At 53.0% G+C, this 23,664-nt stretch overlaps 1 protein-coding gene across 1 annotated transcript in view; it reads left to right on the top strand.

Moving 5' to 3' along the window:
- Positions 1-23,527, top strand: part of Znf710 (zinc finger protein 710) — a 57,660-nt gene extending 34,133 nt beyond the window's left edge. Inside the window, exons 2-5 of the mRNA XM_005357710.3 lie at positions 11,260-12,748; positions 16,441-16,632; positions 16,905-17,079; positions 21,179-23,527. Of these exons, the coding sequence (XP_005357767.1) occupies positions 11,288-12,748; positions 16,441-16,632; positions 16,905-17,079; positions 21,179-21,348 (1,998 nt within the window). The 5' untranslated portion in view covers positions 11,260-11,287 and the 3' untranslated portion in view covers positions 21,349-23,527. The remainder of the gene's footprint in view (positions 1-11,259; positions 12,749-16,440; positions 16,633-16,904; positions 17,080-21,178) is intronic.
- The last annotated feature ends 137 nt before the right edge of the window (positions 23,528-23,664 follow it).

The raw sequence follows: 23,664 nt of genomic DNA, 5'->3' as shown, positions 1-23,664 counted from the left end.
AGTGAGTCATTGCCGGCTGTGAGAAAGGGGAGGGCTCAGGACCAGGCCACACTCCTCCTCCTCGCCTGCGCTCCAACCTCAGCACTTCTGTCTGCTGCTCTACTCTGTACTCGGTCCCTTCCTTCCTCTACCTTGTGCCCTGCTGCAACTGTCTGAGTGGCAGCTTCCTAAATACCCATCGCCACCCACCTTCCTGGAGTGTGTCCCACATCGGTTGCATTCGTCCAGTGGGCTTCTGTTCCACCTCCCGACCACCTAGAAAGAAGAAATCATCCCATGGATATAGGTCAGGTGACGAGGCCCACACAAGCCAGCGTGGCAGGAAGGGGCAGACGTCAGTCTAATGCTCAGGTCAATTCTGTTGTCTTTCACAGTGCTGGCTTACATGGAAGAACATTCCCGATCCCTTAAATGGGGGTGGAGGGAACGTTACTATGTCCTGTTGGGGCACCCCCCCAATGCTCATTTCCTGTCTGATTTGCCTTTTCTGGTTTGTGACTTTTAATCTTGTCTCTAATAAACTGTGAGGTCCCTGATATTGAAGATCTTTGTGACCTGCCAGCACCTACCTGTCCCTTGGAATAGGTAACAGCATTGGCGGTAATTATGATAGCAATGGCTCCCATTCCTCTCTGCATACAAGCCGTAGCTGCAGATTGCAGTGTTTCCCCCACTGCTTTCATGAAAGCAAGGCATGAGGTTAGACCCAGCTGCCACGTCACCTCAGGGCCTGGGCCAGGCCACTCAGCTCCTTTCTGCCTCATTTCCTCCTCTGGGAACTCCTCGTTTTCTCTTTTTCCTGTCCTGACTCTCTCTTTCTTTCTTTCTTTCTTTCTTTCTTTATTTCTTTTCTTCCTCTTCCTCCTCCTCCTCTTCTTCCTCTTCTTCTCCTCCTTCTCCTTCTCTTTCTCCTTCTCCTCCTTTTTTGACAAGTTCTTGTTACAGAACCATGGCTGGCCTGGAATTTATTTTGTAGCCCAGGCTAGCCTTAAGGTTGCAACAGTCCTCTAGCTCAAAATTCCTAAGTGCCAGGATGACAGGCACGCACCGTCATACCCAGCTTATGGAAGGGGTCTTGTTACCAAGGTGCCACTCTCTACACCCATGACCTCAGAAGGTAAACACCTGACTTACAGCCTCCCCCCCCCCCACCCCGGCCCCGGGAACTTGAGCCACCTGCGGAGAATGCACAGCTCAAGGTGGCAAAGCTGGGAGAAGACGACACCTCTCCTGCTCATTTGCAGAGGGAGGCCCTGGCCTTCCTGGCTCCTCCCAGAACTCCCTTAGCACTCTCTGGGCCCTGGGAGCCCAGGACTCAAGACTGAAGGATCTCAGCCAGCTCCTTGTCATGCAATGTTACTCAGCTACTGCTGAGGTCTCTCATGGCCCTTGGGCTCCTTCATCTCACTCCACGTCACCAGGGGACTTGATACCACTTCTCCCATCCTGTGTTGATTTGAGCTTCCAGGCCACCGGCATAATCGGCTTGCTCTCCTTTCTGTGGTAAATCTGTTCCTGGACCTTTGTTTCTGATCAGTTCAGATTAAGCACAGCAGTGTCTTGGCCTAGAGGAGGCTGGACTCGGGACTACAGTGTCTGGGAGTGCAGGGAGAAGTGGGGTCTATAAAGGAAGCGCATAGTTAATAGGCCATGCGGCTCAGACAAACAGCAGTCCCTCCTCTCAGTTTGTCTGTCTGTAAAATAAAAACACAGATGTCCATCTCCCTGCCTAGCCCCTACTAGGAGCTCAGTCTGTGGGAGCTGGAAGGACACTGGAAGGAAACCCTCAATCCCACCCCACCCCCCAAGGAGAGGGAGCCCTAGGAGTCCTGCACACCAGACAAGTGCTCTGCTACTAGGCCACACCCCCATCCCTGAAAAAGTACATCTTGAAGAATTGGTGATTTCTACCACCTGTTTGTACGGACGAGCGCTGGTTCCATTGAGAATCAGTAAGGTTTCTCTGTGTATCCCTAGCTGTCCGCCTGCCTCTGCCTCCGAAGTGCTGGGATTAAAGGCCTGCACCAGTTCTTAAGGCCAGGTGGGCCTGGGAGAGGAGCCTCAGGCTGTTGGGTTCGGTTTCCCTGAGAACAGCGAATTCCTACCTTGTGCAGCATCGTGGGAGATTCTGGGCCTGTCTGAGCCTTGCTCTGTCCTGAGGGTACCTCAGGCTACTCTAGGGGCACTCTCCCAGCAGGCCCCACCCCCAACTATACTCAAAGAGGGAACACTCTCTAGCAGGCAGAGGCTCCGTTCCTTAGGGAGGTTTTCCTTCCTCCTGGCAGCCCAGGGGCTTTGGCCCTTTGGCTCATGGGAAGGGAGGCTGGAACTAAACTGGAAGGGCCAGGCCAAATCGACTAGGGTTTCTGTTTTCTCTTTTCCTTCCTTTTTATTTTTAAGCAAGAGATAAATAAATGTCACTCTGAGATGACAAGAGGCCGTTGGAGGAGATAAAAGGAGCGTGAAAGGGAACAGAAGGGGCAGCAGGGGAGGACATGGGGGACAGCTGGACTCTACAGTGATGGTGAGGGACATGAAAGAGGAGAGAAAGAGAGGAGATGGGAAGGCAAGACCAGACCGAGTGGCAGAGCGGAGGACGGGGTTGCCATGGAAACGGAAGAGGGGAGGAATGGAGGGAGAGGAAGACAGGATGGAGAAGGCAGAGGAGGGGCCTGACAGGAGGCTAGGTGACTGGAAGGGAAGCCGTGAGAGGTCCTTTGGACCAGGTAGGGTAGCAAAGGAGGGGAAAAATGACTCTGAAAGCCGATCCTGTCCAGATCTGGGTAGAGAGACCCTGGGGAGCCTGCTTCACCCTGCCCATAGGGCTGCCTTAGTTTCTGGACCTGCGAGGTGGAAATGTCCCCTACTCCCAGAGGACTTCTCAGGGGTGCTCATGGAAGGGCCTGGCAAGGTTCAAACCCAATGAGTGCTCCTGTCTGCTTGCTCATTTGTGATTCTTCTCTTTGCCCCCTGAACTTGTGAACCAGAGTGTTGTTTGCTTTCCCTGTTCGGTTTAGCTGGAGATTTTGGGGGTCTGGCACAGATAGCATCCTCGTTGGTGAGAACACGTGTGCTTTTTACTTCCGGAATTAGAAGGAAGACAAGGAGCCTTCCAGAAACAGGAGGCCTGCTGTCCCTCCCCATGGGGAGAGGAACTGGTCCTGCCACTCAGGGAAAGGGAGGCCAGTCCGGGCTTTCCACATGGCAGCTTGCCAAGCTGTGCTCCTAAACAACCTATTTCTCCTTGAGTCTGTGCTCACTGGGCTCTGCTGGGGTGAGCGAATGGGCAAGGTGTCTCCCTGGGGCAGTGTCCCCTAACTGGGGTGACAGATAGGAAGCCAGTAATTGTCCTAATAATAATTAGATCATTAACAAGCCCTTAAAAATTATGATAGGGTCCAAGAAGGGAAAAGGAGTGTTGCGGGGGGGGGGGAGGTATTTGTTTGTTTGTTTTTTGAGACCTGATTTTGGTGTGTAGCCCTGCGAACCTGGAGTTCACAAGGAACCCAGGGACTGTCCTTGAACTCCCAGGTGCCGGGATGGCAGGTGTGCACCGCCACACCTGGCAAGGAAAAGTATTTAGAAAAGGATTTAAACTTGAACTTGCTGAGAACTTAGAGGGTGGGGCCTCAGCAGGTGGGGTGGAACGGGGAAGATTGCCTGCAGACGTGACACTAGGAGTGGAAGGCTGCGGAACAAGGAAGAGCATTCCTGGCACGGGGGATTCTTGTGCAGAGTCTCTTGCGGGCAGGGTCTGTGATGGAAAATGAAAGCAGCGTAGTGAAGTGGCCACACGGGCCCAGATAAGCCAGGCAGGTTCACGGGTCCTTTGATCGCCAGCACAATGCGAAGTGAATGTGGACTCTCGATCCACCGGGCTTGGCGTCCTGCCCTGCCTGATCCGTGTCACTTGTTTGGGGCCCCTCCCTCCCCACATTCGACTCTTACAGCCCTTCGTGTTAGCAGGCAGTGCCCTGCCCAGAATGCTGAGGCGGGAGTCCGCGAGTATGGCACAGGGGTCTTAGGGCTTTGCTTCCCACCTCTGTGAGATGGCAACATGGGCTGGGGGGACCCCAGAGTTCTAGCCCTGCAGTGAAGATCTGGGCAAAACGGTTAGAGGAAAGGGTTTCCATCAGAGGCTATGGTGAAATGCGTGTTCATCCTTTGCAGTACAGCAAAGAGATGCGTCTCTTCAGTGGGTGTGAGTGCCGATAGGAGATTGAGAGAGAGCCTGTGGCTTCCAGGGGTCCTGGGGACTTGGCCTCCGGACCACAGGCCTGGACCCAGGCTGGAGACCTGTAGCCCAGCCTTGTCTTTCTCGTGCCGTGGCTCTATTTGTGACTTTAGTTGTCCTTATTTTGAAAAGAAGGTGCGGAGGGCCTGGTGTTGTGGTGCACACCTGTAACACTGGTGCCTGGGGGGCCGAGTGAGGAGTGTAGTGAGCTGAAGCTAGCCTGGGCTACAGTGTAAGATTCTGGGGGTTGAGAGGGAGGTCTGAGCCGAGAGGCTGAAGTAGGATGATCTCTTGAGCTCACAAGTTCAAGACCATCTGGGTAACAGATTGTCCAAACAGAGCAGGGGCTGACATATATTAGACCTTTGTGTGGTCTGTGGATCGTGGCCCAGCTCCTATGTAGTAGCTAGCTCATGGAGTTGGTCTCAGAGTAAAGGGGAAGCCGAGGAAGAGAGAATCCAGCTACACTTCCCCTGGGCCTCTTGATGCTGTGGGTGGTCCATGGCTGACGGAATAGACTGTAGCAAGGAACCAAAGGTTTGCACAAGCAAGCTTCTGGCTTTCGCTTCCTCTTCTCTGAGGAGAAGTGCTCTTTGCAAGTCTACCCTGAAGGCAACAGGGAAGCCGCCAAGAGGGAGGTTTTGCTACCCTGTGAATTCCATGCGTGTTTCTTCAGCTTCTCCCTTTCAGGCTACACTTGGAGCCTACCTCTCCACCCCTCAGGGCCTAGGCCCTGTTTTCTCAACCGTAGCACAGTTTAGATAGCAGGACCAGAAAGGGAAGCTTGGGACCACAGTCTGAAGGTCTGAGTGACAAACTCTCACCGAGACCTCTTCTCTCTTGTTCCCCCGAGAGCCTGTCCCTTCCCCGTGAGGCTGCACCTCCTGCCACTCACAGATCTCAGGCTCCACCTGTTGGCATGAGCTTTATTATGCCCTGGCAGCACTTGGGAAGTGCTTGGTAAGTGTGTGTTAATTCAGTGAAGACTGAGAAGAAGGGCCCGAGGGCCAATTGGCCTCCGGATACCCGTCCTGGTTACTGCCCAGGCTGCACTGAGGAGTGGGTCCTCTTGAGCCCTCAGGAAATAATCGCCAGATTAAGTCAGTTGCAGTTAGTGGGCACAAGAAGCCTGCAGAACGCCCGACTTTTTTTGGTTGGTTTTATTGTTGTTGTTGTTTTATTTTATTTTGGAACTCACTCTGTAGACCAGGCTGGCCTCCAACTCACAGATAACCTCTTGCCTCCGAGTCCCAAATACTGGGATTAAAAAAGCCACCACACTCGCTTCCTTTTGTTGACTTTCAAAATTCCCTGGGTGGTGAGAGGCAAGGAATATCTTGTCACAGGTTCTGTCCCTCCTTCCTTCAAACTGACTCTTCAACCTGCCAATCCCAAATTAGACCCTTTCCCCTCTGCCCACCACCTCTGTCCAAGGCAACACTGGTCACTTTGCCTGAGCCTCTTCTGGCCCCCAACCCCAGACATTCTTTCTCTCTGTAGCTCTGAGCTCTGGCTGTCGTGGAACTCACTCTGTAAACCAGGCTGGCCTCGAACTCAGATCCACTTGCCTCTGCCTTCCGAGTTCTGTCATTGAAAGTGTGTGCCACCCCCACCCAGCCAAGCCTCCTTATCCTTCAGCTGGGGTATGGGGGGGGGTCCTATTGAGGATAGGAGCTGCCAAGGCCAGGGCCCTGTGTAATGAGGGAACCCTGTGTGGCAGGCAGGTGGGATGTGGGCTTTAGATATGAGATTCCAAGTAGGCCTTTGCATCCATTTTATAGATAGGAACACTGAGACTCCAAGGTGTCAGCTGACTCGCCTGTGGTCCCTGGACTTCTATCAGCCTTCCCTGGAGCCACAGAACAGAGATTAAACACTTTTGGGAGTAACAGTGAGAAGCCCAGTGCCCTCTTTGAGGTGGGGAAGCCTGCTGCTGGGTCTCAAAGGGAGCCTTGCTCCTTCCCAGGATCAGGCCTGACCCTCTGCCCCAGAGGTGCCCCGAGTCCTGGGAAATAGGACAGCCCTGAGCTTCTGTGTCACTGTGGATCCCCTCCCCCTCCCGCCTTTGTTTCTCGTCCTCCACAGCCTCTTTCTCTTTCCCTCCCTCCCCCTTCTCACTCCTCTTCCGCGCCCTTCTCTCCTCGCTGCCTTTTTTTCTCCCCTCCCCCTCTTTTTTTCCCTTAGCCCACTCCCTGCATCACAGCACACCGGCAGCCACTCTTTATCGCCCGCCTTTAACATTTACTTTCTTCACACCCTGGGGAGAGGGAAGACAGGCTGGGAAGTGGGAGGGGTTTAGCAGAGGTGCCTGCACTAATGGCTGTGTCCAGCCGTGGGCCCCCCCCCCCCATCATTAGACACACGATTTGGAAGAGCACAGGGCCCTCCACGCTCTCTTCTCTTGGACCTTGTCAGGAGCTTTGGTTGAGTCCCCAGCACAAGTGATAAAGGAAAGGCTTTGCCTGGAGAAGAGAGGAGCCATGGGGTCCCGGGGGCCTGCAGTATCCCTGTGCCACAAGTGGTGTAGGTTCTTCTGCCTTGAGCAGTTTAGGTCAAGGCATCAAATAGAAGGGGTGTAGCCTATGAGAAGGAGCCAGGGGCTTGGGGACAGCTAAACCAAAAGACTGGTCTAAGTGGATGAAAGGGATCCTGGGCTGGAGGCCACCTCCCCTCCACTTATCTCTGCCCATAAGACCCACAGGCAGAGCAGCAAGCCACTTAGCATCTCTTTCTCTCCACCTCTACCTCAGGAGAGCACCTTCTGCACACTCATGCGTGTACATGGCTGTACCAGGAGACCAGACCACAGAGAACATAGAGCCGAGCCCTCGCCACCAGGTCTCGGGCCTCAGCTGGCTCTGGGCAGCTCCTGCACTCGGTTATGATGTGACCTCCAGATTTGGCAGCCTTGGAATTGGAGTCCCCTGGGTGCTAGAGATGCCTGGTGCCACCCAGCCCTGCTCAGCTCCTAGAACGCCTGTCACTGTGGCACAGGCACCATTCCCTGGCCTGTGGAGTCGGGTTGCTGTAGGGTTAAATGGGGCCTGGAGTCCCCAGTGATGATACAGTGTAGAGAGTCTCCTGCCAGGACGGAATGACAATTTTTAAGCCCCTAACCTTGGCCCTCCAAGAGCACCAACTCTGGGCAAGCCCCCCTTGATAGCCAGAACAGGTTCCAGTGAAAACTGTGTCTGGAGGAGGAGGAAGAGGCCGGGCGACCTGGGACAGGCTTAGCATACATCTTGTATGTTTGACATTAGGGGTGTCTCCTTGTTGGAGGGGACCCCAGTTCGGATGGTTAACTGGATGATTTCTCTCACAATAGGGAACCAGACCCACGCTCCTGCTCCCTCGGGCAGGGTGGGCCTGTAGTCGGTGGTCACTCTTTTGTCTACATGGGAAGTAGGCCCTGTGCACCATTCTCTTGAGGTTGCAGGCGTGTGGGTGACAACTGGGCTTCTGAGGAAAGCCACACTATCTCATCTTGTGTCTCTTTAAAGTCAGAAACCCTCTGTATGAGTGAGATGAAGGAACTGAGATTTGGGACACATTGGGGGGTAGCAGACCCAGGCCTCAGTACTCAGCTTCTTCATGGTTGTCATTACTCTCACCTGGTCAAAACTCAGTCTGTAGCTGAGGATGATTTTGAATGGCCAGCCCTAGCTTACCTTCCGGGTGCTGGCATATTCCAGGCCTGTGCCAGCACACCCGGCTTCCAGTGCTGGGTTCCAAGCACAACTTTGCCATAGATAACCAGTCCCTCCTCCCCAAGGGTTCTGCCTCTGGGAAAGTCTAGAAAGTTTGCTGAGTGTAGTGTTTGCTCTAAGCCATCACACACGCTTGGGCTCCCGCCCGGTGCCGTGTCTGGGATGGGCCGGTATGGCGGGCAGCGACATCTCAGTATATTCGGGAAAGTCAGCAGTGGTAGTGGCCATTGGACTGTGATGGACACAGGAGGACACCTCTGCAGGCTCCATGCAGACAGAGCCCCTGTCTTGTTCACCTTCTTCTCTCTACCACGAGGCCTGCCACCCAGCTGGGATGTAGCAGTGTTCTTTCTCACGAGTTCACTGTTCCTAACAGGTGTCCTTGCCATCACCAAAGCTTTGCTGAATTTGGGGCCCAGGGATGGAAAGTTTTTTTTTTTCAGCCCCACCACCGTCTTCTTGCTGGGGATCGAGGACAATAAAGCTGTTGTTCAACACTCTTCCTTAGAGCTTTGTAATTAACTAAGATCTTGGTCCTGCATTATGTTCTTCGGGAATCTGCGCCTTTCTTGTGTGTTTTCATTCCCAGTGTTTAGATGGGGAAACTGAGGCACAGAAGTGACCTTCTGTAATCCATTAGAAGTGGCTGATGTGGGAAATCTCTAGTCAAATGCAGCTGGGCATGGAGTAGAGGGTGTCCAGAGCTGAGTTTACCCCCTGGAGAGTTCCACGTGGACCCTGAAGCCCCCACAGGAGTCCAGCTGACCCCTTCCACCAAAGCCCTGCTCTGAGCTTTAATGGTCCAAGCTTTCGTGTCTGTTGCAAGGAGGCCGGATTCCTGTCTGGGGTATTTTTAGCAGCCTCAGGAAGAGGAAGCTCCATTGAGTGCTGGGGGGCAGGGCAGCACCAGGCCTGGACTGATTTCCTGAGGAAGGACTGCCCACCAGCCCTGTCACCCCACTAGTGTCACCCCTCTTCTGGAGTGTGTCAAGAATAGGGCCAGGGCAAGGCAACAGGAGCATCTGAAGCCCTGGAGGAGGCACCCATAGCACAAACCTGGAGAAGCCAGCATGGGCCTGAGAGCCGGCAGATGGGGCCAGGAGACTGGCGGCGGAGCATGCAAGCCGTGCTGGGAAGGGGCACCAGAGCAGGGGTCCCTTTGTGCAAAGGTGGGGTTCATGGTACTCGTGGAGCCAGAGGAAGGAGGATGCCTTTGCTGGTTTCACAGCTGGACAGGGGCACAGTGGTTATTATTTATGAGAATCTGTTAGATTACAGAACGTGATATGTACCTGGGATCCAGTTTTAACAGTCAAGTCAGACAGTGGTCTCACCAGCGTTCGCCATCGGATCTGACGCGCAACTCCCGTGCCACCTAACGCTATCTTTATATCAGTGTGTTTAGATATCTGTGCATATGGCATTTAGTTAATTAAGAAAAACAATGGCTCCTATGATAGACTGTTTAGCGTTAGGGCTGACCGGCAGTAGCCCTTATTTGGAGCCTGATCTATTTTTATCTGCCGTATTGTTTTTAATACGTGTGTGTATGTGTGTGTGTGTGTGTTCCTTGTTCGTGCAGCCATGCCATCGCTAATGGCAACAATTGTTTAACACCTCAGTACATCCCAGGGTCTGTGCAGAATCAATTACCCCAGCCGCAGCACAGCCATGGGACTCTTGATGTGTTTTAGTATGTGGCACATTATATTTTGAGTAGGTAGGGTTTTTTTAAATCAGTTCTTAAAATAATAGAGTAATTAATTTTTAAAACAGAAGGGCTGGGGCTATGGCGCAGTAGAAGAGTGCTTGCTTAGCATGCTCAAAGCCCCGGGTCCAACCCCCAGCTCTGCAAAAAAAAGAAAATTAAAAAGCTGTTCAACTTCACTCATAAATCACCAGGCTTGGAGACACACATCTATAATTTCAGCCCTCAGGAGGCTCAGGCTCTCAGATAGCAAATTCCAGGCTAGCCTCAGATAGCAGATTCCAGGCTAGCCTCAGCTACACACTGAGATCCTGTCTCAGAGGAAGTACAGTCATAGTTATGCATTTGGAACAGATTTCTGAGGGCCCCGTGAAGAACCTATAAGACATAACTTAAGAACTGTTGAACATGGGCTGGGGAATGGCTCTGTGGTCAAAGTGCTTGCTGCACAAACCCCAGCTCCCAATTAAAAACTCCAGGTGTGGGGCTGGAGAGATGGCTCAGTGGTTAAGAGCACTGCCTGCTCTTTTTTTTTTTTTAAAGATGTATTTATTTATTATATATACAGTGTTCAGCCTCCATGTATGCTTGCAGGCCAGAAGAGGGCACCAGACTTCATTACAGATGGTTGTAAGCCACCATGTGGTTGCTGGGAATTGAACTCAGGACCTCCGGAAGAGCACTCGGTGCTCTTAACCTCTGAGCCATCTCTCCAGCCCTGCCTGCTCTTCCAAAGGTCCTGAGTTCAATTCCCAGCAACCACATGGTGGTTCACAACCATCTGCAATGAGATCTGGTGCCCTCTTCTGGCCTGAAGGCATACCTTCAGACAGAATACTGAGAATACTGTATACATAATAAATAAATAAAATCTTAAAAAAAAAACCAAAAAAACAAAAAAACTCCAGGTGTGCCCAGCACTCAGGAGGGAGAGACAGATCTCTGAGTTTGAGGCCAGCCTGGTCTACAGAGTGAGTTCCAGGACAGGCTCCAAAGCTACACAGAAAAACCCTGTCTCAGGGGTGTGTGTGGGGGGGCGGGGGGGATTCCAAGAATCTAAGTGTGGCAGCACATACCTGTAACCCCCAAGCTGGAAGGCAGAGTCAGGGGAATCCCTTGGGTTTGCTGGCCATGTAGACCCATTAATTGATAAACCCTGGCATCATTGGACTTCATGCAGGCGCACACATGACACACGTACCCACAGCACACACGTGCACGCACATGCATACACCACACAGAAGGGGGGGGGTTTGATGAAACGCTGAACAGCCGAGTGTGGAGACACACATTTGTCATCCTCGTACTTGGGAGGCTGAGGCAAGAGGATGATGACTTTGAGGCCAACTCCAACTCCTCCCTGTTTTACAGATGGAAAGACTCAGGAGGTGGGGCTTACCCAAGCCCTCGTAGGGAGATGATAGGGATGGCTGGACAAACAGAGGTTGTCCTTGCTCCCCGCAATTACACGCATATCCCATTCTCAAGGCAGGGGTCACATAACATCAGAGCCACACACACCCCAAATTAGCTGGGCCCTTGTCCTCACTGAGTCTGTTGCCCCCTCAGCACGGATCTGGCAGTATTAACATGCTCTTTTCTTCCCACAGAAATGCCCTCCTAGCCGGCCGCCACAGGATGGAGGGCTTCATGGACTCAGGGACACAGACGGACGCTGTGGTGGTGCTGTCCTTGGCTCAGGCTGCCGTGCTGGGCCTGGTCTCAGAGAATGAGCTCTTTGGAGCCACCATAAGTGCTGAGGCCTTCTATCCAGACCTAGGGCCAGAACTGTCTGGGACAGCCGTGGGGGAGCCGGGACCACCAGGGCCCGACATCTATCAGCTGGCCTGTAATGGGCGAGCCCTGGAAGAGCCCCCGGAAGAGGAGGTGCTAGAGGTAGAGGCAGCCTTTGAGAAGCACACCCGGAGGAAGACGCGGCCACCTGTGCGGCTGGTACCCAAGGTCAAGTTTGAGAAAGCGGAAGAGGAAGAGGAACAGGAAGTGTATGAGGTATCTGTGCCTGGTGACGACAAGGACCCGAGCCCCGCAGAGGCTCCTGCCGAGGTGGCCGGTGGCGGCTGCGAGGCCCTGGTGCAGAGCAGTGCCGTCAAGATGATCGACCTCAGCGCCTTCAGCCGCAAGCCCCGGACGCTCCGGCACTTGCCTCGAACTCCAAGGCCAGAGTTGGACATGGCCCCCTTCGATCCTCCTTTCCCCAACCCAACCCGGGACGGCTTCCCCGAGCCCAGCATGGCACTACCTGGACCAGAGACTTTGCCCACCGAATGTGGTTTTGAGCCGCCCCACCTGGCCCCGCTGAGCAATCCTGACCCTCCCCCCATGACATCGCCAGAACTCGTCAAACCAGAGCAGGGCTTCGTGTGGCAGGAGTCCAGTGAGTTCGAGGCCGACCCGGCAGGCTCCACGGTGGAGCGGCACAAGAAGGCACAACTGGACCGGCTGGACATCAACGTGCAGATTGATGACTCTTACCTGGTGGAAGCGGGTGACCGCCAGAAACGCTGGCAGTGCCGCATGTGTGAGAAGTCCTACACGTCCAAGTACAATCTGGTGACGCACATCCTGGGCCACAACGGCATCAAGCCACACTCGTGTCCGCACTGCAGCAAGCTCTTCAAGCAACCCAGCCACCTGCAGACGCACCTGCTGACGCACCAGGGCACGCGGCCCCACAAGTGCCAGGTGTGCCACAAGGCTTTCACTCAGACCAGCCACCTCAAACGCCACATGCTGCTGCACTCTGAGGTCAAGCCCTACAGCTGTCACTTCTGCGGCCGCGGCTTCGCCTACCCCAGCGAGCTTAAGGCGCACGAGGTGAAGCACGAGAGTGGCCGCTGCCACGTCTGTGTCGAGTGTGGCCTAGACTTCTCCACCCTGACCCAACTCAAGCGCCACCTGGCCTCCCACCAGGGCCCTACCCTCTACCAGTGCCTCGAGTGTGACAAGTCCTTCCACTACCGCAGCCAGCTACAGAACCACATGCTCAAGCACCAGAACGTGCGGCCCTTCGTGTGCACGGAATGCGGCATGGAGTTCAGCCAGATCCATCACCTCAAGCAGCACTCCCTCACCCACAAGGTAAGGCTACCAGCCTCCGCTGTTCCACCTGTCCCGCCCTCTCTGGCACCCCAAGGTCCCGGATGAGATTTACACAGGTAAACTTTTTTTTAGGTGTACTTATATTTATTTTATCTGTTGAGTGTTTTGCCTATATATATGTCTTTGAACCACAGCGTATGCCTGATGCCCATGGAGGCCGGAAGAGGGCATCAGATCTCCTGGGCCTGGAGTTACAGGTGGTGGTGAGCTGCCATAGGGTGCTTGGAATCTAACCTGGGTGCTCCTTAACCACCGAGCCACCTCTCCAGCCCAGACTTTACTTAATTTTAATTTCATACTTAGAGGTTTATCTTAGTAGACTATTGGGAACATAATTAAACTGAGTTTTTGAGAAAAACTAATCTTTAAAATGTTCTTGAGGCCTGGGGAGTTGGTTCAGTGGGTAAAGTGCTTGCCGGCCCCTGTCGATCCTCCTCTTGCTGTCTTCAGGTTGCCAGCACACCCATAAAAGCTAGGTATGGCAGTGTGCATCGCCCCACCAGTGAAGAGAGAAAACGGGTGGGTGCCCTCGGCTCAGCCAGCTGGCATAGTGAAAAAAAACGGTGAGTTCAGTGAGGTCAAAGAATCAGGTGGAGGAGCAATTGGAGGAAGACAACTGTGCTTGCACCTGGGCAATTGCACGTGTACACACACACACACACACACACTCCGCAGAGAAGAGGAACGTAAAAGATTTTGGTGTGAAGTGCTTGTGGAACTCCCGCAGGGCTCAAGGGTCCCTCCCTGTTTCCCAGGACTGAGAGTACAGGCGGGTGAATGCCACGACCAGAAATGCAGAGGGTAGCTTGGAGTTCTTGTTATCACAAACGTCTAATAAAACCTTCGACTTCCCTTTAGGAGAAAGCAAAATATATATGACTTTCTAGTTCTTCTTCCTGGTGCCAGGTCACCGGTTTTCTTCCCCATGCCTCTCAGCCATCACCACCTCCCCCAAGATGCCCTTACACCCTGGAAGGTAGAGCAGAATCTCTTAGGCCTAACCATCCCGTGCTGGTACTTGGCTGACCCACGGTTTCCTTCAAACTCCAGCCAACTTAACCTTTCAAAGCTGGGAGTAGCCCTTCCTCTGTACGGTGTCCTGTGGTGGCAGATGTGGAGCCTGAACTTCTCCATCCCCCAGAACTTTTTCTGCTAGGGCAGGGAGCATTGGCAGGTTCCACTGCAGAGGCTTGACCGCAGTTTGTAGTAGCAGCTGCTGATATAATATTATTATAATGTTAAGAGTTCTGACACGGAGTCCGGGCTCATCAGCAAAACTCTAATTGATTATTAATGTCTGCGAGGGTGGGCGTGAAGGATGATGTGTGCACTGTGTATCTGCCATCTTTCTCCTCTGCTCAGAGACTTCAACCCTTACCTACCGATGTGCCGAGAGATAAAGGGTTGTGACGAAAGCTGAAACTATCTGTGTCAGTGTCTTAATTTGTCCGCCTCTCCACCCCACTCCACACGTCTGTGCTTGTAACTCGTGAATGGGGCCCCCTGGTGGTCATGTGGCCTACCACTGTCACAGGATAACGAAGGGCGTACATCTCGAGCAAGAGCACCTGGCTCTGCTAAAGTATCATAAATACCCTGGGTTCAGTCGCCAGCACATATGCCCGAAAACACATAATGCCCGAAGTTTTCTGTTAGATAGTTGGGACAGCCGCTGTGAGCGTCGACGTGCCTCTGTCCCAGTGAAGCTCTCTTCCTGCTCTACCAGCGTCCCCTGTGCACACAGCCCTGTGCTGAGTGAGCGTCAGCTCCGGGCTATAAAGAGGCCTGCAATAGCTCAGACCAGACAGTTTTCTCTGGAGCCAGTGTCTCCATGATAAGAATCACCTGGGGTGGGGAACTAATGCAACTAAAAAGTCCTGGGCCATCCCAGACCCCACTGGCTGAGCCTCTTTAGGGTGGGGCTTCAGGCTCTCCGCTGGGGAGCAGCTCCGGGTGGCTCTCATCTCCAGGGAGCGCTGGGAAAGCACACCTTCAAAGGGGCTGGGAAGAGCAGGGAGCTTTCGCTACTCAAGAGTTTTATGCAGAGCTGAGCCTTAGCCATTTTTCCTTGGGGTGCACAAAGGTTTTCTTTCTTTTCTTTTTTCCTTTTTCTCCCAAGTGTTGGTGATTAACCGAGGACATAATCTTTGGTAGATGAGTACGCTGCTACTAAGGATATACTCCCAGCCCCGCCCCCAAACACACAACAGAGTCTCACTGTGTATCCGAGATCTGTCTGCTTCTGTGCCCTTTTATATATTTATTTTATTTATATTTTTATATATATTTATAGATATAGATATAATATATAATATATATTTATATATATAAATACTTATATATATTTTATGTTTACTTACATATTGACTTTTCCATGTAGGGGTGTTTTGCTTGCATGTATGTATTGTATGTATGTATACCACATTACATGGAAGCCAGAAAGGGCGACAGAACTGGAACTGGAGTGACGAGGTTGTGAGCCACCACGTGGGTTCTGGGAACAGAGCTCAGGACCTCTGGAAGAGCAGCAAGTGCTCTTAACCACTGAGCCGCCATCTCTCCAGCCCCACCACACCCCCCTGGCTCTTACTGATAAATTGTCTCTGTTGGCCTTGAATTTGCCTAGCCTACCTTTGGGCTTTCAACTCTGCCGTCTTAATCTCCCCTGAGTATCTGGGGATTAGCAGGCCTGTGCCACCATGACTGGCAGCTTTTTCTTGTTCGCTTCTCCCTACTCCTACCAACTTTTTGTTATTTTATAGACAGGTTCTCACTGCATAGTCCTGACTTGCCTCACACTGGCTCCTCCTGTCTCTGCTTCAGCCTCAGTGGCTCAAACCTAGGACACCTTGCACATGCTAGGAAGACTCTCCTCCGCTGAGCTCTGTCCCCAGAAACACAGCTTCAATCGTGTTTCCAAAGGGTTTGTCCCCCAAGAGATGTAACTGAAGATAAACAAACACATCCCTCCCTCCGCCCCTCTGCAGACAGGGTTTCTCTGTAGCTTTGGAGCCTGTTCTGGAAGGAGCTCTGTAGACCAGGCTGGCCTCAAACTCACAGAGATCCGCCTGCCTCTGCCCTCCCGAGTGCTGGGATTAAAGGTGTGTGCCACCACCGCCCGGCTGCACATCCTTGGTGTAATGAAAGTTGTCCGGACAAAGGCATTGCCCTGCTGACCACAGGCCTGTGGTGCTGGATGAATGAACTGAGAGGTGAACAAACAGATGGACGGATGGATGGATGGATGGATGGATGGATGGATGGGTGGGTAGGCAGACCCCCGTATATCTCTGCACACTGGTACAGCTGATCTGCTTACACACCTACCTGGCAGGCAGGGATGGGAAGACACACTGTTTGTGTCTGCTTTGTGCTGGAAGGCATCCTGTAACAACAGCCCTGCCATACCCCACAGCTGGCTAGCAGAATAGCTCAGCAGGTAGAGGTGCTTGCCACCAGCTTGATAACAGAGCCCGCTGCTCAGAACCCACTTGGTGGAAGAAGAGACCCAAGTTCTGAAAGTGGTACACACACGCACACGTACATACACAGAACATACAGACAGACAGACAGACACATACGTGTACATACATGCTTTTTTCGTGAAAAGGAATTCCCTAGCGCCACACCTGTTACTGCCCCAACCCTGAGCAGTGCCTCTGCCTCCCCAGGGCGTGAAGGAGTTCAAGTGTGAGGTGTGTGGCCGAGAGTTCACCCTGCAGGCCAACATGAAGCGCCACATGCTGATCCACACCAGCGTCCGGCCCTACCAGTGCCACATCTGCTTCAAGACCTTTGTGCAGAAGCAGACGCTCAAGACCCACATGATTGTGCACTCGCCCGTGAAGCCATTCAAGTGCAAGGTACGGGACTGTCCCCACGGCGGGTGCTTGCCCGGGCTCGGAGGGGTGTAGGAGGGCAGGTGGGGATCAGAGGGTGTGAAGGGTGCGGTGAGGTGAGCTGCAGTTCCTACCTCCAGCACAGGGCGGGCAGGAGATGCAAGGAGCAGCAGTCCTTTGCCTCCCTCCGGTCACGCAGGGAAGGACAGCGCGCCGTGTGTGTGCTCAGGAAGTGGGAGGAGGTTGGCCAGGATGGCAGGCTCCCTACAACCCTCTGCCACCTTCCCCCATTACAGGTGTGTGGGAAGTCCTTCAACCGCATGTACAACCTGCTGGGCCATATGCACCTGCACGCAGGCAGCAAGCCATTCAAGTGCCCCTACTGCTCCAGCAAGTTCAACCTCAAGGGAAACCTGAGCCGGCACATGAAGGTCAAGCATGGCGTCATGGACATCAGCCTGGACAGCCAAGGTGGGTGGGCTGTGCGCAGTGGACAGAACAGGAGTGACAGCGGCATGGCGCACTCAGGAGTCTCCTGTCCGGTTAGGGGCGTAGGGAGGCTGGCCAAGGCCGAGACTTCACTGAGGTGGGCTCAGGTCTGGAGAGAGGGAGAGCCTGGGGAGCCGTCGTGGCAATAATGGGATATTTATGTCGTCTTCCAAGGACTTCCATGGGCTCACTAAAACAATAATAAAAAGCATAACTTACGCATGTTGAGTGCTGTGTAACTCATGTGACCCTCAGAGGGAGGCTGGCTCTGCTATCATTCCTCTAACAGAAACCGCAGGGCAGAGAGCAGGCAACTCGATGACAACCCACAAGAGCCATGGGTGAGCTGTCTCTCCCACTGTTATCACGAGACACTATGATGATTCCAAATAAACGGATGGGGAAGGGACAAAGGGGGAAACTGAGGTCACACCTCCCAGTGCATATGGGAATTCAGACATTCAGAGAGGTTAGGGCAATCAACCAGCCACGGTGTCTGCTGGAAAGAGTGAGAGCCACATACTCAGGAGAGGGTCAGGTAGCCCTGCCGTTGACCTTTACCAGAGGGAAACATGAAAGAAGTAAGTAATGTAAGAAAAAGAATTAAAATAGAAGCCAGGGTCTAAGAGGGCTGGGTGTGGTGTGGTACACACTCAACAATTCTAGCACTCAGGAAAGTGAGGCAGGAAGACTGTCGTTCAAGGCCAGCATGGGGCTACAGTGAGCCCCTGCGTCACCTAATAACAGTGATGATTGAAAGGATTTCCAGAGAGAGAGAGGCTAGGTGCAGTTGCACATACCTGTAGTGTAAACACTTGGGATACTGACTGAGGCAGGAGGATTACCACAAGTTTGAGGTCAAGCCAGACCACATAAGACCTTGGTCTCTCAAAAAGAAACTGAAAACCAAAAGGAAAATCAGTTTCCAGAGAATCCTGTATCTTGGCAACTGGTAGCGATCTCAAGGCGTTATGAGACACCCCCACTTCTGTCGAGTCACAGCAGAGCTGACCGTTGGTCTCCAGCTCCATTGTGGGGAGGAGGCAGCTGAAGGTGCATCCCAGAGGCTCCTCCCAAGGAGGTCTCTCCAGGCAGTGTTTTGCCAACGCCAGAGGAGTTGACTAGCCATTCCCAATTCATTTTTTAAAAAGATTTATTTATTTATTTATTTATTTATTTATTTATTATATATACTGTATTCTGTACCAGATCTTATTACAGATGGTGTGAGCCACCATGTGGTTGCTGGGAATTGAACTCAGGACCTTCGGAAGAACAGGCAGCGCTCCTAACCTCTGAGCCATCTCTCCAGCCCCATTCCCAATTCATTACGAATGACTAGTGACTTTGGTTTTGGGGCATCTGGCCCGTAAATGGCCTGGAGTTCCTGGCAAAGCAGGCGACACTGGCTTGTTGAAGGTTGTTTTCCGGTAGTTTCTCCAAGGCTGTGTTGGTAGGTAAGGAACCCTATAGCCTGCACTGGACGCTCTCTGTAGTCCGTGATACTCATGGTCTGGAGTGGACATGCCAGTTTCACCCTGCCCCATACTCTGCATTACCAAAGGCTCTCTGTTCCTTGTTTAATGTACCTCCTCAGAATCTCCCCAAAACTGGCTTAAATGGCTGGGCTTCCAGCAGTGTCTTGGATGGGGCGAGGGGATTGCATCTCCAATAGATCCCCTTTGAATGCCTTTGATACAGCCCTTACAGGATGGTGTCTTGTTGGCTGCCCATGGGAGCGACTTGAGGATTTCCTTTAACGTTTAATTTTATGTGTCTGGGTGTTCTGACTCCATGTGTGTCTGTATACCACGTGCTTGCCTAGAGGCCGTCAGATCTGATGGAACTGGAGTTAACAGTTGTGAGCCACCGCGTGGGTGCTGGCAGTCAAACTTGGGGCCTCTGGGAGAATAGCGTTAAAATAAACATTGAGCCATCTCTCCAGCACATTGGAAGATGGCTGAGTCTGGACTCCAGAGGTGCCCAGCTGGGGTCTGAATTTTGAAGCACTTTGGATTGTTCCCTGTGCATTATTTTGAGAGCTCTACTACAGTGGACTTCCCTTGTGGCTACTCCCCAGCAGAGACCAAGCCAACCTTGCCCTTTTGCAAATGACTGGAGCCGCCAAATCTCGTTCCTCACTTCCAGGAATGCTTAGCATTGGTCCCTCCCTGACTGTACAGATGAGTGAAGTGGCCATGGGTCCTGGCCGTCGGCTGGATACCCACACAGCTCTGCTCTGAAGCTGGAATAGGTAGCTTCTTTCTTAGTGAACCGCCTCACAGACTTGGTTGTGATTTAGGGAGGAGGGCCAGTGCTCATGCCCTGATGAGGCTGGCATACACCAGTAATCCCAGCACAGGGGCACAGACTGGGAGTTCAGCACAATCCTCAACTGTATGCTGAGTTCAAGACCAGCTGGACATAGTGGCGATAAAGCGGGGTCATGGACGCTTGGCTTGTTCAATAGCCAATGGCAGAATATGATGATATGGTTGTAGGCTTTGGAGGGAAAACCACCTAGGCTCAGCTTGCTGGGACACTTAACCTCGTTTACAAGGTCAGGAGGGTTCTGTGTGTTCCACGCAGCAACTCCACCGTTTGAAGGAGTTGGAGGTAGCTCAGCTGGTAGAGTGTTTGCTTAGCAGGCACAAGGCCCTGGGTTTGATCCCAGCAACCCATATGCCAGGTGCACCACTCTGGTCTCAGCATTCTGGAGAGCCAGAAGTTCAAGATCACCCTTGACCATATAATGAGTTTGAGGACTGTCTGGGCTACAGGAGATTTAGTCAAAAGAAAGAAAGAAAGTTGTACATGGTGGAGAACATCTTTAATCCCAAGCATCAGGGAGGCAGAGATAGGCAGTCATTTGAATTAAGGCCAACCTGGTCACGTAGTACATTCCAGGATAGCCAGGGCTTTATATAAAAGGGCAGAGAGGACATCTTTAAAAGTGGGTAGATCAACCCCTCGACAATGACATCAGGGTTAGGCTACCTCTGTGAGACCCCACAGCCCCAACATTTTCTCCTGGACTCAAGATGACCCCCAGAAGCCACCAGAACACTGAGCTTCCCGGCACATCCAGGAGAAGAATGAAAGCGGTCTCCCTTTCCTACAGCCAATGACTTGCCCATAGGCCATTTCCTTCTGACCCAGCGGTCATATTTAGGTTACATGCCAGTTCCAAGCCACTCACTGGCAGATGTGGGGTGAGTTTGATTTCCCCCAAGTGACATTTGGCTGTCATAACTGGGAAAATGCTCCTGGCACATCTGATAGGTAGAATATAGGGTACTATGACATCCTGTGGGACAGGTGACGAAGGATCCCGGATGGAAGTAATGTCAAGGTTAGGAAGCCCATCTTGGACCTATCAGGTTAAACCTTGGGCTGGGTCTGTGTCCGGGCAGAATGCACTTAGCCCACGAGCCTCAGTCCTAGCCAGCAGGGCTACCAGTTCATACCAATCCATATCCCCTCAGGAGGAGCTCTGGCTTTGCTGCCACAGCAAGCTTTATAGTAAGATTATTTCAATTTGACAGAATTACAAGGGACCTCTCAGGCAGTCTTCTGTCTCCGGAGGTGCTTTGACAACCTACCTTGGCTGAGAACCCAGGCCCAGGGTGGGGCAGGCTTGGTACACTAACTGTGGAGAAACGGCACCCTGAAGTAGAGCTTTGCAAGGTCACAGGACTACTTGACGGATGACCTTGGGATGTTGATCAAACCTTTTGACCTACAAACCGAGGCTGCAGGCTGACACTGGATGAAATGAAATCTAGGAAGCACTAGGCAGTGAGCACTAAATGAGTCACATAGGAAGGGGACCAATGACAGACGTCCTGGAGAATGACCCAGGGAGGCTTAGTGACCCAGCAGGGGTGAGGGAATAGAAGCCAGAAGTCAAGGCCAAACCAAGGATCTGTTCTGCCCGAGGCCCTCACACCCAGCAGTAGGGTCTATACATGCATCTGAAAGAGAAGACTGAGAAAACTTGGCTGGACTTTAAGGTCCCCAGCTTCCCGAAGGACACTAGGGATGGCCAGTGTTTAGGCCTAACTGTGCCCCTCTCTTGTAGACCCCATGATGGAGCTGGCAGGCCCCGACCCCTCTGAACTTGACAGCCAACAGGAGATGGAGGACTTCGAGGAAAACGCCTACACCTACACCAGTGTGGACAACAGCACGGAGGCCAGCGCCCTCACTGAGCAGGCCATGAAAGAAATGGCCTACTACAATGTGCTATAGCAGGCCCGCTGAGTGGGCGGGGAGGGCACAGGGTGAGACCCACGTACTGAGGCCTGCACCTCTGCAGCCCAGAACCAAGCTACTGCCCGCTGCCCGCCCCCCACCCCCACCCCCAGTCATTTGCACCACTAGGGACCTTTAGACCAAATGGAGACTGTACTACTGTCCTTGCAGGGAGCTGGGCGCAGACCTAGGCATCCCGGTGAGGGAAAGGTAACCAGGAGGCCCAGCTCTGGTTCTCCTTGGCCTGCTGCTGTGGGTGGGTAGGGGAAATGTTAGTGAGGTCTCTTACAGGCATGGGGGCACAGACTTAGGTGTCTTCTCCAAGCTGCCTCAGGCCCATGGGGGTGCGTGAGGAAGAGAATGCTTGAGCCAGCTCTCCTCTCTCTTCTACACCGACTCTGGCCTTTAAGGACATCTGAGCTCCTACACTGGTCAGCACTGCCCACCCCAATCCTGCTCAGACCCAAGAACCTCTTCCCTTCCCCTGTCACTCAACAGCCAGGCAGGGCACTCTGCCTTCTACCTCCTGGGCCTCCCCTTGCTCCATCCAGACATGCATGCGGCCCTAGCCCTGGCCCTGCCTGTAGGAGAGCCGGGGAGCCCAGCCTCCAGAGCCCCCTCCCAGCCAGCCGGCAGAGCACGCTCATCCTCAGCCCTGTTGGGAAGAACGTCCCCAGTGTGCATTTCGGTGAACTTCATCCAGTTCTGTCCCCACCAAACAAAATCAGGACGCGTCTTGTGTCTGGCATACATTAACAAGGACAGGCTGAGCCAAGGGGAGGGGCAGGGTGACATCCCTGGGACCGAGAGGAGGGCTACAACGGTTTTGGTTTTGGTTTTTATGAGCGAGCAGGTATTGTAAGGAGTGGGTGATTTGAGGCTCAGCAGGCTCCAAGGGAAGGGCATATCTAAAAAGGAAATTGAAAACCATAAATGGGGGGGAGGGGAGGATTCAGTTTTGGGCAAGTGAGGATATTTTAAAGGTAATTTTCCAACTCTCTTGTCTGTCATCTTTGATGGAGCAATGGAGAGGCAAGCCGAAGCTTTCCTGTGTGCTGTGCACTCCCAGCTTCCCTAAAGCAGCCAGGCATGGTGTACTTGGGCCCAGGAGGGACCCATAATCTGTGTGACCCGTGCCCTGGCCCTAGGAGGTGTGTCACTAGCTGTGGGGGCCTCAGATGGCTAAAGCAGGAGGGAAGGAGTCAGAGAGCCTACCAGGCCCTCTCCAGCCAGTGGCTCCGCCATCCAGGGAACCAAGGTCTCTGACTCCATGCGGCCAGCTGCCCCCTTTCACCTGCCCACTCTCCTCCCCTCTACCTTCCAGGTAGTGACAAACACATTCAGAAACTCCAGAGCACCCTAACCCTGCCCATAAATCCCAAGGCCCCTCAGGGGAGGAGCAGGCAGGGCCAACCCCGAAAAGGCACAGATGAAGCCACCAGCTTTGGCTGAAAAACCAAGAGGGGGACCCAGCTGGGGTGGAAGGTGCTGATCTCAAGTGCGACTGCCCCCAAGCCTGTGTCCCTAAGTGAGACACCAAGCCAGGCCTCAGGGTAACTGTTCCAAACCGGGGGCAAGGTGGACACACTGGCCCACGTGTGGTTTCCCAAGGCTCCCCAGCCTCCCAGGTGCCCGCCATGATGACCCTCAGGTGTCAGTGATTCGGCATCACTGTACAAGACATTTCTCCTGCTGAGCAGAAGGCATCACCCCTGCAAACTACCTCTTCCCACAATGACTTTCTCCCCTGGTACCAAAAAGCACCCTGTACCTCCTCCTCCTGCCAGTGCGGTGGCCTTGGTCTTGGAAACGGAAGGGAGAAGTCTGGCCTGGGTGGGGTCTCTCATTGCCTCCCAGCCCGCCATTGGCACAACCCTCTGAGGGGTACCATGCTCAGAAAACCCCCGGCCCTACGCCTTGTGCCTGGGCCATGCAGAGAGGAAGGTACTACACAGTGCACAGTTGGAGCTGGGGGCGGTCCTGGCAAGGCTCCAGCCTCACCTCTCCCGGCCTTCTGGAAAGGGTAGCTCAAGCCCTGGTCGGATTCCCCTCTGACTTATTGACGTGTACACAAACCAACTGTTTAGACAACACTTGTGCAGAGCCCTACTGTGTTTATGTTCCTGTTTAAAAGAGAAGTTTACTTAGCAATAATTATAAATAAATGGATATTCTTTAGCGAGGCGACTGTACATGCTTCTTCCCACTGCTTTTTTTTTTTTTTTTTAATTTTCGAGACAGGGTTTCTCTGTGGCTTTGGAGCCTGTCCTGGAACTAGCTCTTCTAGACCAGGCTGGTCTCGAACTCACAGAG

Source organism: Microtus ochrogaster, chromosome 22 (assembly GCF_000317375.1).
Source record: "Microtus ochrogaster isolate Prairie Vole_2 chromosome 22, MicOch1.0, whole genome shotgun sequence".
NCBI classification, from domain to species: domain Eukaryota; kingdom Metazoa; phylum Chordata; class Mammalia; order Rodentia; family Cricetidae; genus Microtus; species Microtus ochrogaster.
The sequence above is the reverse complement of the archived record's forward strand: the minus strand, read 5'-3'. Positions and strand labels throughout refer to the sequence as shown.